Below are 12,816 nucleotides of genomic sequence, written 5' to 3'. Positions count from 1 at the left end.
ACCTGCACCCAGTATAGATAGCAAAGAACCACCATAACCAATTTATTGACCAGTCCTAGGAAGCAGTCTAGCCACCTTATTTTGAATTAAAATAATGTTTCTGAACTGTTTTTAAAGGCAGCCCGTTGTGCAATGCGCTGCAATAATCCAATCAGAAGTTACCTGAGTGTGAATAACTATTGTTGAGACTGTCCAGCTAAAGTTGCAGTTGATAAATCATGAATGGCACTCCCTGCCACTGAGCCAATCTGGATCTCTAGTGATAGCAATGGAACTAGGAGTATCCGCCCCTCCCCTTAAATTATGAACATGGTCCTTTAGAGTGCAGATGCTCCCAGGATGGATACGACCCCACTTAGCTGAACTGATGCATCACCCACAAGCAATATTTCGGACTGAATCCTAGTTCATTGGCCTTCATCCAGTCCATTATCCTGCCTAAGAACTGGTTCAGAATGCTGACTACCTCATCTGCATTGGATGAAAAGGAAAAGTAGAACTAGGTGTGCTCTGCATATTGATGTCACCTTAGCCCACTTCCCTGGATGACCTCTTCCAGCCTGAAACTGGCCTGAAATGGATCTAGATCAATGATGGCGAAACATTTAGCGACCGAGTGCCCCAACCACAACCCAAAACCCACTTATGTATCATTGGGTGCCGGGTGGGCATGGCCCATTGGGTGGGCGTGGCTGTGGTGGTAACGGCAGACTGGGTGGGACTAAAAAGTTCAATCAATCAATTCCAACTTTGCGAGATCTTTTTTTTCCCCCGTGAGAAGTTGAAATTGACTGATTGAACCATTTTTTTTGAATGAACCTTTATTGTCAAAGTACAACTATGTGTACATTGAGATTAGCTGAGCCTCCCTTTGTGCTCCCACCCCCAACACACAGTGACAACAAACCCTCCATTTTACTACACCATGTGAACCAACTACACCACACACCGGCCTCCCAAGTCAATTCTGCATAAAATTACACAAAAGTTCACAAGTTATTTCTCATTCAAAAGCCTAACAGCCCACGGATAAAAGCTGTTTTTCAGCCTGTTGGTGCAGCTAGCTATATTCCTATATCTCCTACCCGATGGTAGGTGAGTAAAGAGATACCGTCCAGGGTGTGAGTCATCCCTGAGAATTTTCCTCACTCTTCCAAGGCAACGAGCCCTGGCGATGTCATCCAGTGGTGTCAGGGGACAGCCCACAATGTCTTGTGCTGTGCTCACCACCCTCTGTAATACTTTCCTATCCGCGGCTGTCAGACCAGCATACCAAACCACAATACATACGAGAGGATGCTCTCTATAGTAGACCGGTAAAAGAGGGTCATTAGCCGTTGTTCTACCCTGTTCCTCCACAAGACCCTAAGAAAGTGAAGCCTCTGTTGGGCTTTTTGCACAGGGGAGTGGAATGTCAAAAATGTGGGGTTTTTTTCATAGAAACAGCTTAACACAGAAATATGGTAAATATTACTGTATTCTTTCTTTCACAGTGGAGACAGCAAATTAAGGCAGTCATTTTGATTTTGACAAGAGTGGTGTTTTCATTCAACATGACGAGCTACTTATGTATTGTTCCTTCATTTCAGATTACAACTTTGCAAGGCTTATTCCATTTATCTGCCTGTACTTTGCTGCTAGAGTGTACTGTCTGGCAGCTTTATTTATGAGATTCAATCGAGAAATATAAGGGGCCCAGGAACATAGAACCTAGTTAATTGACCTTAAGAGAACAAGTATACCTTTACCACATGTATAAACACATCAGCAATTAGACATCTAATTCCTAAAATTCGTACAATTGTCCCTGTACATTTGACTCTTGCTTTCTGCAACGTAGGCATAGGTTATGGAGCGAGAATCTTTGGGATGGCCAGGGAGACAGGATTCTTTTGCACACTAATTACAAGCAGAAGCTGTGAAAGTCAAACTCAGAGAGTTCAAGAAACAGAGTTAAGAAGGGTCTATTATCTGAAGCAGCCTTTTTTCAATCTGGCATTCTGAGAGCTACAGAATTATAAAATTCTGGAAGTTGTAGATTCAATGAACCTGGAGAAAGCCAAGTTAAATGCTAGCTAAGACTCAAGGGATCTACAACCAGCCCTACTAGATGATCTGGGCTAGGTGGATTAATAAAGGCAGTAAATAATAAAAGGCAGCTGATCACCAGTTCTATGATAAAGAGCTATAAAATCCATCTTCACCTCATATTAACACGTAAATTAATGCAATAAATATTAACTTTAAAGGTTTTGTTTCGATAATACATTTGTATAATACAAATTGTATTATTAAAACATTTTAATAATACAAAACGCTTGTAATCTGATGGTGTAATTGAAATGTTAGACCAATAGGACATAAGACTCAAAGAATCTCTTAGTTAAAAGTTACCTAAACATGTGAAGGAATGTCTTTTCGTTTAGTGCCACTATAACTTTAGTTTCTGAATACGTCATTAAACAAGGATGACCTGTACAGCAGTTGCAGCATAGTAAGAGGGTAAGAAACCCCAACATTCTATCCTCAATCAGCCTGATGACCTTTAACATTCTGTCTCCTTAACAACGGACTTCCTCAGCATTGTTGCCACTCTTGAAGAAGCCATTTTGCCTAACAATAGAAATAACTCCAAATGTATAGACAAGACCTGCCTAGTTTCCCACAAGTGGCCAGCAAACCAGATCCCTAGAATTTCCCACCATGTAGCTCTCAAACATTTTTGCTTTCTCATTTTTCAGGCTTCCTCATTATTGGAAAACAGGCATGCAATGATTGTTGCAATAAATATGGTTCTTTCTCCTCAGTGTTGGGTTCTGAACGTCTAAATTTTCCACAAGAGTTAGTATTCAAGGTGCCTTTGTGCTTCACAAATGTACCCTATTAATCATTCTTCTATCTTGGAAATATTTTTTCTTTGATGTTCACTTTTATGATAAATTAAGACGTACCAAAGACTCAATTCACTGCGCTTGGTTGAAAAAAATATTCTGAATTTAAGACCACACACCATGTCCTCAAAGGAAAAAGTCAGAAGAAAAAGTGACAAAGGTTCTGAGCATTGCTTAGTAACAGCTGACCTTCAGGCAAATCTTCAGATACGTTCTTGCTTTTCAGCAGGGATGTTTGCAGATTTTTGCACCATCAACCCACTCCTTTCTTACCAACTGTTACTTCAATTCTTATTAGAAAATGTTAAGATTCTGCCTCATTCCACCCCAATTCAGAGGTCATTGGGGTGTAAAATTTTGGCTTCCTATCAGAATAAGTCATGCTGTTTATTCCAATTTACTTTTTTTGAGATGCACTTCATTTTTCCCATTATACTGGACAACATTTTTTTCAAGTTTTGCTTTCTTAATTTGGTGATTATGATATACAAACTGAACCTAAATAGAGTTTCAGAATGACTATCACACAGGATTCTTGAAAAATATGAAAATAAGTTTGAATGACTATAATGTATTTAATCACATAAAGTTTTTGACATGGTGCATGAGTTCAACATGGCTAAGTGTTTTGCTGCTGAATTTCATTTCTATTTAGTTTCCCATGCATCTCACTTCAGTGTCCAACCATGGTAAGTCAGCATTGATGGAATCCTGTTGCCCTGATATCATTTTTCTTTTGTGGTGAAACCTTTCACCATGTTTGTGACTGACAGCCCCTAGATTTCCAGGAAAGAAATCCAAGTGTGAATGCAGAAAATGAAACTTCAGGGACATGTTACACTTCATGGTCTTGTATGCTGTAAGATGTTTGTCAACCGGGTGAATGTAGTTGCCAAGAAAATTCTCAAAAACATTTTTCAATGCTTTCCACACAATTTTCTCTGTCCCCACCAACAGATCTTCGAACTGCCCGTTATTGATGATGTACTGTATCTGATCTTTAGACCAACAAAATGCCCTCCTTAATTTTGGCATCAATTATTCTTGAAAATATTTGTCTCAAATAACAAAAACTTTTATTGCTCATCAGTCCAAGATTTACGTGAAGCAGAAGCAAAAATATCTTTGTCACATCAACAAATGGTTCATGTGCCATGCTTTTCTGTCCCAGAACCAAATTCTTTTGGGGTAGCCATTTCTTTTTAATATAATGTGACTCTCTTGCATGTTTGTTCCATTTGTCTATGCAACAACAGTACTCAGTATGTGCAAGTTGCATTCTGTGTAGAAGAGCCACTACTTTTAGAAGTCCACAAATATTTTATTTGTACTCTGTGTATTGGGTGTGCTTTAGTAATAGTTCCATATTTTCATGTGTGCAGCATAGCCAACAGATACTGAATAGTGTATATTGCCACTGTATAAAAATGTGCAGAAGACTTCTATAAAATGATACTTGATAAGTTAAATTATAGGTTATTTTCAGCCATATAGGTTGTTTAGCAGCCATAAACCTATAAAATACACCAAAAAGAGTTCAGGAAGCAAAATCCTTATTGTCCGTGACACATGAATGCATAATTCAGTTTTTGTTTCATTTTTTTTCTTTTGACGACCCTTTAATCCCTTTATTTGGGGTGGAGTTGGGGCGACTGAATGGAGCTGAGCGTTCCCTGGCCAGATGCCCTTCCTGACACCTTTAGTTTTTGTTTCAGTATTACTAAATAATACAGGCAGTGAAATCCATTATGAGATCATCACTAACCCTGTGCATCATTAGAACTTTCTGTGCAATTCAATTTTGCCAGGAAATCCACGATGCATCGCATTGTAAACCCATTATTAAAACACGTTATTCATCGGAGTTCCCACGATGCCACATCAAGAAAACTATGTCTGCAATATTTGAAAAGCTTAAGAACTCTGCATCTTAATGACTACAAGACTATATTTTTAGGTGAAACTGATCTTTCTGAAAGTCTCATAACAGGAGACAAGTTTCCTTATGAAGATCATCTCAACTGGCCTGTATGGACAGTTGTACATGCTGGCAACAGCCAAGGATGGGTTCCTTGGAGATACAGAGTATATCTAAGGGATGACTTACCCTTAAGGCAACAAGACGAGATGTTTCAAGAATTCTGTGACTTTCTCTCTATTACATATGGAAAGTGTGCCATTGTGGTCAAAGAGAAAAAACGCTTAACGCTGAAGACTGAAGGATCTAACCAGGAGGGGGACACAATCGATCCTCAGGCCATTTCTCACCCAAACTTGTTGAACATCAAACGCTGCCCTGAAATTGCCAGGGCTACAGGTCACGAACTTCTTTCAGTGCCTTTTGATTACAATTACTTGCATCCCATGGATGCTGTCTGGTCATCTTTGAAGTGGTTTATTATCAATAACAGAAAAGACTTTTCTCTGACATCCTTGGAAAGGACCTATTCCTACCAATGCATCCTGTTCAGTGACCTGATTGGGAAAGGAATAGAGGCAACAAGCCCAAACAAATGGAAAATGGCTGTTAACAAAGTGCGGAGATGGGAAAATTACTACTTGGATAGGTTTTCCTGACTTTCTCCAGTCGTTTGTCAAGTAATCTTTGGTTGAAAATAGGCTAATTCATATGACCTAAAATGTAAATTTTCACTTTATAATTCTAGGTCAATGGTGATAATAAAAAGAATAGTTTTAAAGTGACTTTTAGTGTTATAGTATTAGATTCATGTATGCCATTTAAGTGGACAAACAGCTATTTGTAGATATGTTGATACTTTAAGGAGAAAAGGAGAAAAAGAAAAATAAGGCCAGTTATTAAGAATTAAGAAATTAAATTTTCTTAAATTACATTAAATTAAATGATTCAATTAAATAAATTAAGAATTAAGTTACTAACAATTAAGAAAAACAAAGATTTAATCTAATCCATATCCCTAATTTATAAGGATGTACACTTTAATTGGATCACATTGATTCTCATATCTTGTGTTAGAACAAAGTATAAGAGCAAAACATTGATTGGCTCCAATGGAGATAAATTCTAGAATCTTTTCACATTTTGAATAGAAAAGAAATAGTCTAAGTCAGTCAAGAGATAATGGTGGTCACCCCAATAAATAGGTGGGTTTGGGGGAGAAGTATAGTTAAATCTTTGTTTTTTACAGACACTCCTCTCTGAAAACCTTTTCTCTCCCTAAACCTAGTTACCAGTCAGAATTCCTGGCCCTTGGCTGCATTATATTTTAAGCTGATATATTTTGGTCAGATTTCATCCAATGATCACCAAACCTCCAATGCTTTTTGAGGTGATTGAGAGATTTATGGATTTCATATTTCTGGCTCATAAAATGACTACACTGTATTTTTGGTAGTAGTACAATTCAGAAGGATAAAATTAAACAGGAGAGTTCAACCAATGCTAAATAAATCTGTGCTTAAATTTGAAACCATTTTGGTGATGCTCAAGTAATAATCAGCCACGATTATACTCTAGCGATGTAGACATTCAAAACAGCTTCTAAAGAGGTCTTGCAGTTATATCCCTGAAACACAAGTTACAGTAAATATGAATACTGTGGTACAGACTCAGCCTCCAAATAGGATGCATGTATCAGGACACTGGTCACATCCAGAGGAGAGTTCCATGGTTTAAAAAACATAAGGCAAAAAGTAAATCTGTGAGATGTTATACAAAGAAAGCAAATTACAGTTAACACAAATTCTCTCTGAGAAATGAAGTGTTGGGGACTCCAGCCATAGAGCATACCTATTCTGCTAGCATTATCTATTTTAATGGGAGAGAGACAGCAGTATATGTAATATCTGGTTCCTTTTCCCTTTCAGTTGAAAGTGTAGTTTTAAAACCAACAGGTCAGGACCAATCTAATTTATTTATTTTCAGTAGGAGGTATTCATGAGCAACACTGACCAGATTAGGCTGCAAAGAAGAACAGTTTTCCTATTGCATGGCAGAATAATCAATTATCTATTTAACTGGGAGGTATTTAAACAAATGGAAAACAACGTGCAAGATTGCAAATGATACCAGTTTTGCAAAGGAAGATTTTACTGAATAAATAACTGACAATAATATCCTGCTACCATCTGAAACAAAACAACAAAATTAAAATACATTGTTGTCCAAATAAATCTTGATCTTAGGAAATTCATTTCTCCAGCAAAGCTCTCCGTTTCAGTGAAATCTTCAATGCTTCCCAGAAAGGCATCCAAGTCAACTGCCGTATGTCTGAAAATCTGCACACAAAATAGAATGATTCTATTTGCAGCAGTTAGTAAGTCTCCATCTTCTCATGCAAAAAGCAACATGCGAATTGGGAAATTTTGCTTTGATGTCATAGGCTCCTAAGGAACATTGCAATCCCTTACATCACAACTCGTAATGCTACTGTACCTAAGGCCCACCTGACTACTCGGCTGCAACTTTACAGCTCAAATCTCAGCCCACCCTATTCTCTGCATAAAAAAACTTAGGAGTGGAAAGGAAAGATGTGGAGCAGGGGTTTCACTTTTCCTTTTCTTGCTAATTCCTCTCAGCCTACTTTTTACACAACTTGACGTCTTTATTTTGTTTGCAGAAGATAGCGCCAAAGTTTTATAATGTTAAGCCAAAGGGCACAGTCATCCTACCTGGTAGGTTATTTTGAAGTACGCAATCTTTATTCATTTGAAAGATGACAATGTTGGAACTAATCTGGAAGCCGCACGCAAAATGGGTGGAATGTGAGTTGCGCAATCTATTCTCTGTTTGGCTCTCTCCCCCCTTCTTTCCTTCCTTTCTTGTTAGAAAATAAAATCAAGAAAGAAACAGAACATTTTTATCAAAAGCCTGAACTGATTATTGATAGAGGGATTCCAAAATTAGGATAAGTCACTAGGAAATAAAGAGAAAGCCTTATATACTGTACATTAATAATAGGGAGAAAATGCTCAGCCCTAGATTAAGGTCTTACTCTTATAGAGTCTTACTCTAGATGCCATTCTAATCTGATACATGAAGTGTAGTCTTATCTTCAGTGGCTCTCTTGATATGGAATCTGCAGTCCAAGAGGTTCAATTAGCTCCCATTCTCCTTTCTCTCAGACGACACAAAATTCTGCATGCTGCTACTCGCCTTTATTATTTTTCTTAAGTTCAATGTGCAAAATGTAATTTACATTTGAGTTTCAAGATTTGTTTCTCGCTGTTGTTTCAGATTTTGTGATGGAATGTTTTAACACAATATTATTTTGTTTTGAAATGTTTAAAATAAAATAGTTCCAGAAACCTAATATATGAATTTCTAATAGCTACCAGAAGGTGGCACTCAAGTCAGTTTACAAATGCACGTGCCATTTGAGGTTCAGAGCACCATATAACATTTCATAATCGCATTGTTTTCCCAGAAAATAAAATTGTTTTGTGTTCTGAAACTCACCTTTGTAAATCTCCCATTCATATGAGTTCTAAATGCAGCAATTATCATGTATGAAATAATAAAATATGCCAATCAAAAGCACTATAGTAAAAGAAGCCTTACACTAGTCTAAGAGATCATAAATTACTGTTCCTAATTGTCAAGAGTGCTAATCACATCTTTGCACATATTTGAAGGTAAATGGTTGGACAAAGTTGTTCTGTTGTAATAGACTGAGGTCTGTATGTGTCTCTGTGTAGTTGTGTGTTAAGTGCACATGGATTCGTGACAAATATTCCATATATAATAAAAGGAATTTCCAGTTCTTTATAACGTCTTGAAATTGCAAAGCTGATTCTTTCATTTAAAAAAGAGTTGGAGCTTTTCCAGCCACATTACAAGGTTGCCCCAAAGAGGCCCAGCAAAATAAGCAGTGCAGCTTATTCAAATAAAATGCCTAACTCAAATATATTCTTCTGGTGCTCCTATTCCAACATGTCTTATGTACCAAGTTAAATGTTTTAGTTGACATTGTTCCCATAGTAAACCTCCAGATGATAATCCTGGCATAAGCCTTCTACTACAATTGAACAGGAAGACTGGAAGATTGTGACCTGAAAAAGGAGACATATGTTTTTTTTTCTGTCTTGGAAAAAGTTTTCTCTTTAATCAAGCAAAGTCAGAGAACAGAAGGTGAAAATGGTGACAGGGTCTTTTTCTCATATTAAATATTCCCATAGCAATGTATTTCTGCCCAGGAAAATAAGAATAACTTAACTTGCTGTACGTATTATTTAAGGGGTGATGGTCATATTTAAAAGGGTGAGAGAATAGGAATTTGCAAGCGTTCCTTCTACTATGACAGTTGAAGTTTTCAAACACCTATCAGACATATAAAATCTAAACTGAAGTTCTAAAGAATTCCGGTAAACTCACCAAGCGTGAAATTATTCAGAGGAATGTGAGTTACAACAACACTCCCACACCTTCAAAGAAAGGCTGGATTCAACAATGAGCCACTGATTGTTTAATTATAGTTTACTGTATATGATATAACAGCCTGTTCCAACTCATACTACATCGTAAACACCAACCCATTTCTAGCTGCATTTTTATTAAGATTTTTAAATGCATTGGGAAGCTGTATACCACTCAGCTGAAAGCACCTTCAGCCCTGGAACAAATCAAGAATTAATATGTAGCCATTTGTGTATTGAGGCATGGGGCTGCGTATATGGAGATCACCAACATAAGTCATCAGAGCTTTGCAAAAGAGTTGTTTATATTCCCAAGTGCAACACTGTAGAATTCTTTCATGCAGGAAAAGGGGGGGGAGAGTCTTCTGACCAATCCTGAAAGCAGAATGGGCCATGTCACTTTATAACTCCCTTCATGCACTGTTTCAATCAATGGGGTGTTCCTCTTAACGCTATTGTTATAAAACAGACATGTCAAACTTGCATCGTCACGTGACGTTGCGCGACGTATCAGAGGTTTTTCTCCATTGCCCGCAATGGGGTGGGTGCGGTTTCCTGATGACGCGTCTGGCCCCGTGGGCCGGCCGTTTGACACCCCTGTTATAAAATATTATTAATTCCAGTGAAAATATACCTTTAGATCTTCACTTTTCTTTTTTCTCCATTTCTCTTTTCTGCTTTTCTGCTTGTTCCTTTTTCAGCTTCCCTTCAAGTCTTTTCCTTTGATATATTTTTGCCGCAGCAAATGCTAAGCAAAGAATTAATGTTTTAGCAGCTAAAATGTACATTAGTAGTGGAAAATTTTCCAGTGCCTAAAACAGAAAAAAAATCACTTAGTTATTTTAATGTAATAATGTAAACAGAATAGCTAGAAAATGAACATTTGGAGTCTGTAAAACTCAAACTAATTCCTTGAAACAGCTATCATGATTCAGAAGGCCTTCAAAGTCATGGAATAGTTACAACTTTCATCATATTAACAATGTCTTATGAAGATGATCTCAGTTAAAATACTGTACATGTACTTTATAATTAATTTTCTAAACATTCCTTTGCTTCATGAGGGTTAATTTGTGACGGTATGCACAACACACAAGGTTCTTTTAACGTTCCAAATAGGCTCACTAAAAAGCTAACCATAGTTAGGGAGCCCCCAGTACAAGTTTTGCTGGCTTTAACATAATCTATTAAAAAAGAACAGAATGATTACGTAGTTCTTTATTCAAAAGGCTGCCATTTTAAAAAGTGTAAAAGTAAAACACATGCATCAAACCCAAATCATGTAAACAGATTCTGTTCTGTACAGAACCAGGATAAGCTGACCACACAGATAAAGTACAAGAACACACAATCTGAAGTCTGTAGTCATATGTTGTTGCACAGCCACAGCTAAGAAACAAGATAAAGAGTCCATAGGAAGAATCTGCTATAACCTTTTTACAAAACCATTAAAGTACCAACTGTAGTTTTCTAGACATATAGGCATCCATCTATAAATAAAATACACAGGACTGTTTCTTCCAGACTCACTAAGAAATCGTGAGACCAAAACTTAAGATACAAATTAAAATTTCTCTCACCTTCCAATTCAGGAGCACCATTTTAATTCTGTATCACTGTAATCTTCAGTTTAGGATGTTAAAAAGAATGCGGGGCAAATATGTAAGAATGCAGTATTTTTTTTTATTAAAAAAAGCCACCTGGGGAAGGAAAAGAAGTGACATATTCAAAGAACCCATTTGAACTACAGAAAATAGAAAGTTGCTAGGGGCAAGCTCATCTGCCAAAATAGCTCACTGATTTCTTTCATCAAAATGACGGAATGGGATGGTGCTTGCATTATGACTGTCCAAAACTGCTTCTGTCATCACCTCTGTCCCCCATCCCCTCCGAACACCTAATGTCTAGATGCCTGTTAAAATGGTACAGAATCCCAGGGCACCGACTGCTTATTTCTCTCTGAAAACATATATCTGCCTTTAGATCAGACATGTCAAACACAAGGCCCAGGGGCCGGATCCGGCCCGTGAAGTGGTTTCATGTGGCCTGCGAAGCCATCCTGGAAACAGTGAGGGAAAGGGCCCCGTTGCCTTGGCCCTGGCCCAGAGAGCCTCCTTCTGCCAGAGACCCTCAGATCTGTCCCACTCCTGCCCAGGCCCCCATAGGCACCCTTGATGCGAACGATGTAGAGCTGGCCACGCCCACCCAGTAGGCCATACACACTATAGCCACACCCACCCAGTAGGCCACGCCCACCCAGGCCACACCCACCCACCCCCTTGAGGGCAACCGCAATGCTGATGCGGCCCTCAATGAAATTGAGTTTGACACCTGCTTTAGATGAATTGAACCAGAAGATTCTAATGGCCACAAGGCAGTTGCAAAAATTTAAGAAACTGCACTTCCGTTACACTTACAACCACTAACCTGGCCAAAGGGTAAACTACCCATCCTCCAAATTTGGTATATTACCTGCCAAGCTGTCCACAAACTGCTTGGAAGTCAACAACTGGGCTTCAGCTTACCCACCCAATTCTTAGCCAATAGCAATAGTTAAGATGAATTCAATGGGCTCTGGCAGTAAACAAGAGAATGAGAATTGCAGTAATAAAAGATCCATGCTTGAGAATTGGAAAATCCTGTGTGTTAATAATGTGTGGCATGGAATAAAATATACAATAAAGAAAAACTACAACAACAGCAATTGAAAACTGGCAACATTTTCACTATTACATTTGAGAACTTGCCCCATTTATATTGTAGGTTCCATATTCAGGTCCCTATTTTCTGAAACCAAAAAATATTTTTATTCTTGGCTGATTTTTTTTTCCATTCTAGAGCAAAAACTCTGAAATGGGCATAGCAATGAGCAAACATATTTTTCTACATTGCTCAGTATTATTTTAAACAATCCTGACTTACCTGAATCAAAGCCCCTTCTGAAAATAAAATTCAAGAATTTACACCATCAATTTATATTTGAAATACATTAAGGAGTTTAAGAGAAGCTAATTCTAAACATATGATTAATATGTTATATATTTCACTGCAAGTTTATTCCAAAAACATTAATTTATATTTATTTCTAGTGATTTTTCTGTCAACTTCTAGGACTTATTCCCAATTCAAACTATTTCTCTTTATTTTTCATTTTTATTTATATGTCTCTGCCAAAGCCCTATGTGGAAAGCCATTTATTTTTAAAAAATAAAAATAAAAATGCATCTGATAAGGTTCTCTAGTGATACAATAATAGAAGTATGATTTATTCATAAAGACTTCCCAGAATTATGTTCTTGATACCCTTAGAATCATGTAGACATACCAAATTCCATATTTATCTTTTTCCTCCTAAATGGGTTGATATGAGATAATTATGAGAACATGGTTTCTTTTCTTATACCTGTAAAGTTTTTCCTAATAAAATAGCAAGATCTAATGCTATGCCAGGACTTTGTATTGTTTATTTATTTGGATGATTTATATTTCTGCTCACCTCACAAATGACTCTGAGAGACTTACAGAAAAATCA

General features: G+C 37.4%; 1 protein-coding gene across 1 annotated transcript; it reads left to right on the top strand.

Annotated features, from left to right (window-relative positions):
- Positions 1-4,273: 4,273 nt before the first annotated feature.
- LOC310639753 (protein FAM243B-like) lies at positions 4,274-5,505 on the top strand. The gene has a single exon (XM_083361618.1). The coding sequence runs from the start codon at positions 4,710-4,712 to the stop codon at positions 5,466-5,468; it is 759 nt and encodes a 252-aa protein (XP_083217744.1). The 5' UTR covers positions 4,274-4,709; the 3' UTR covers positions 5,469-5,505.
- Positions 5,506-12,816: the final 7,311 nt, after the last annotated feature.

Source organism: Vipera ursinii, assembly GCF_947247035.1.
Source record: "Vipera ursinii genome assembly, chromosome: 4".
NCBI classification, from domain to species: domain Eukaryota; kingdom Metazoa; phylum Chordata; class Lepidosauria; order Squamata; family Viperidae; genus Vipera; species Vipera ursinii.
Note: the sequence above shows the minus strand (reverse complement) of the source record. Positions and strands in the feature narration are given on the sequence as shown.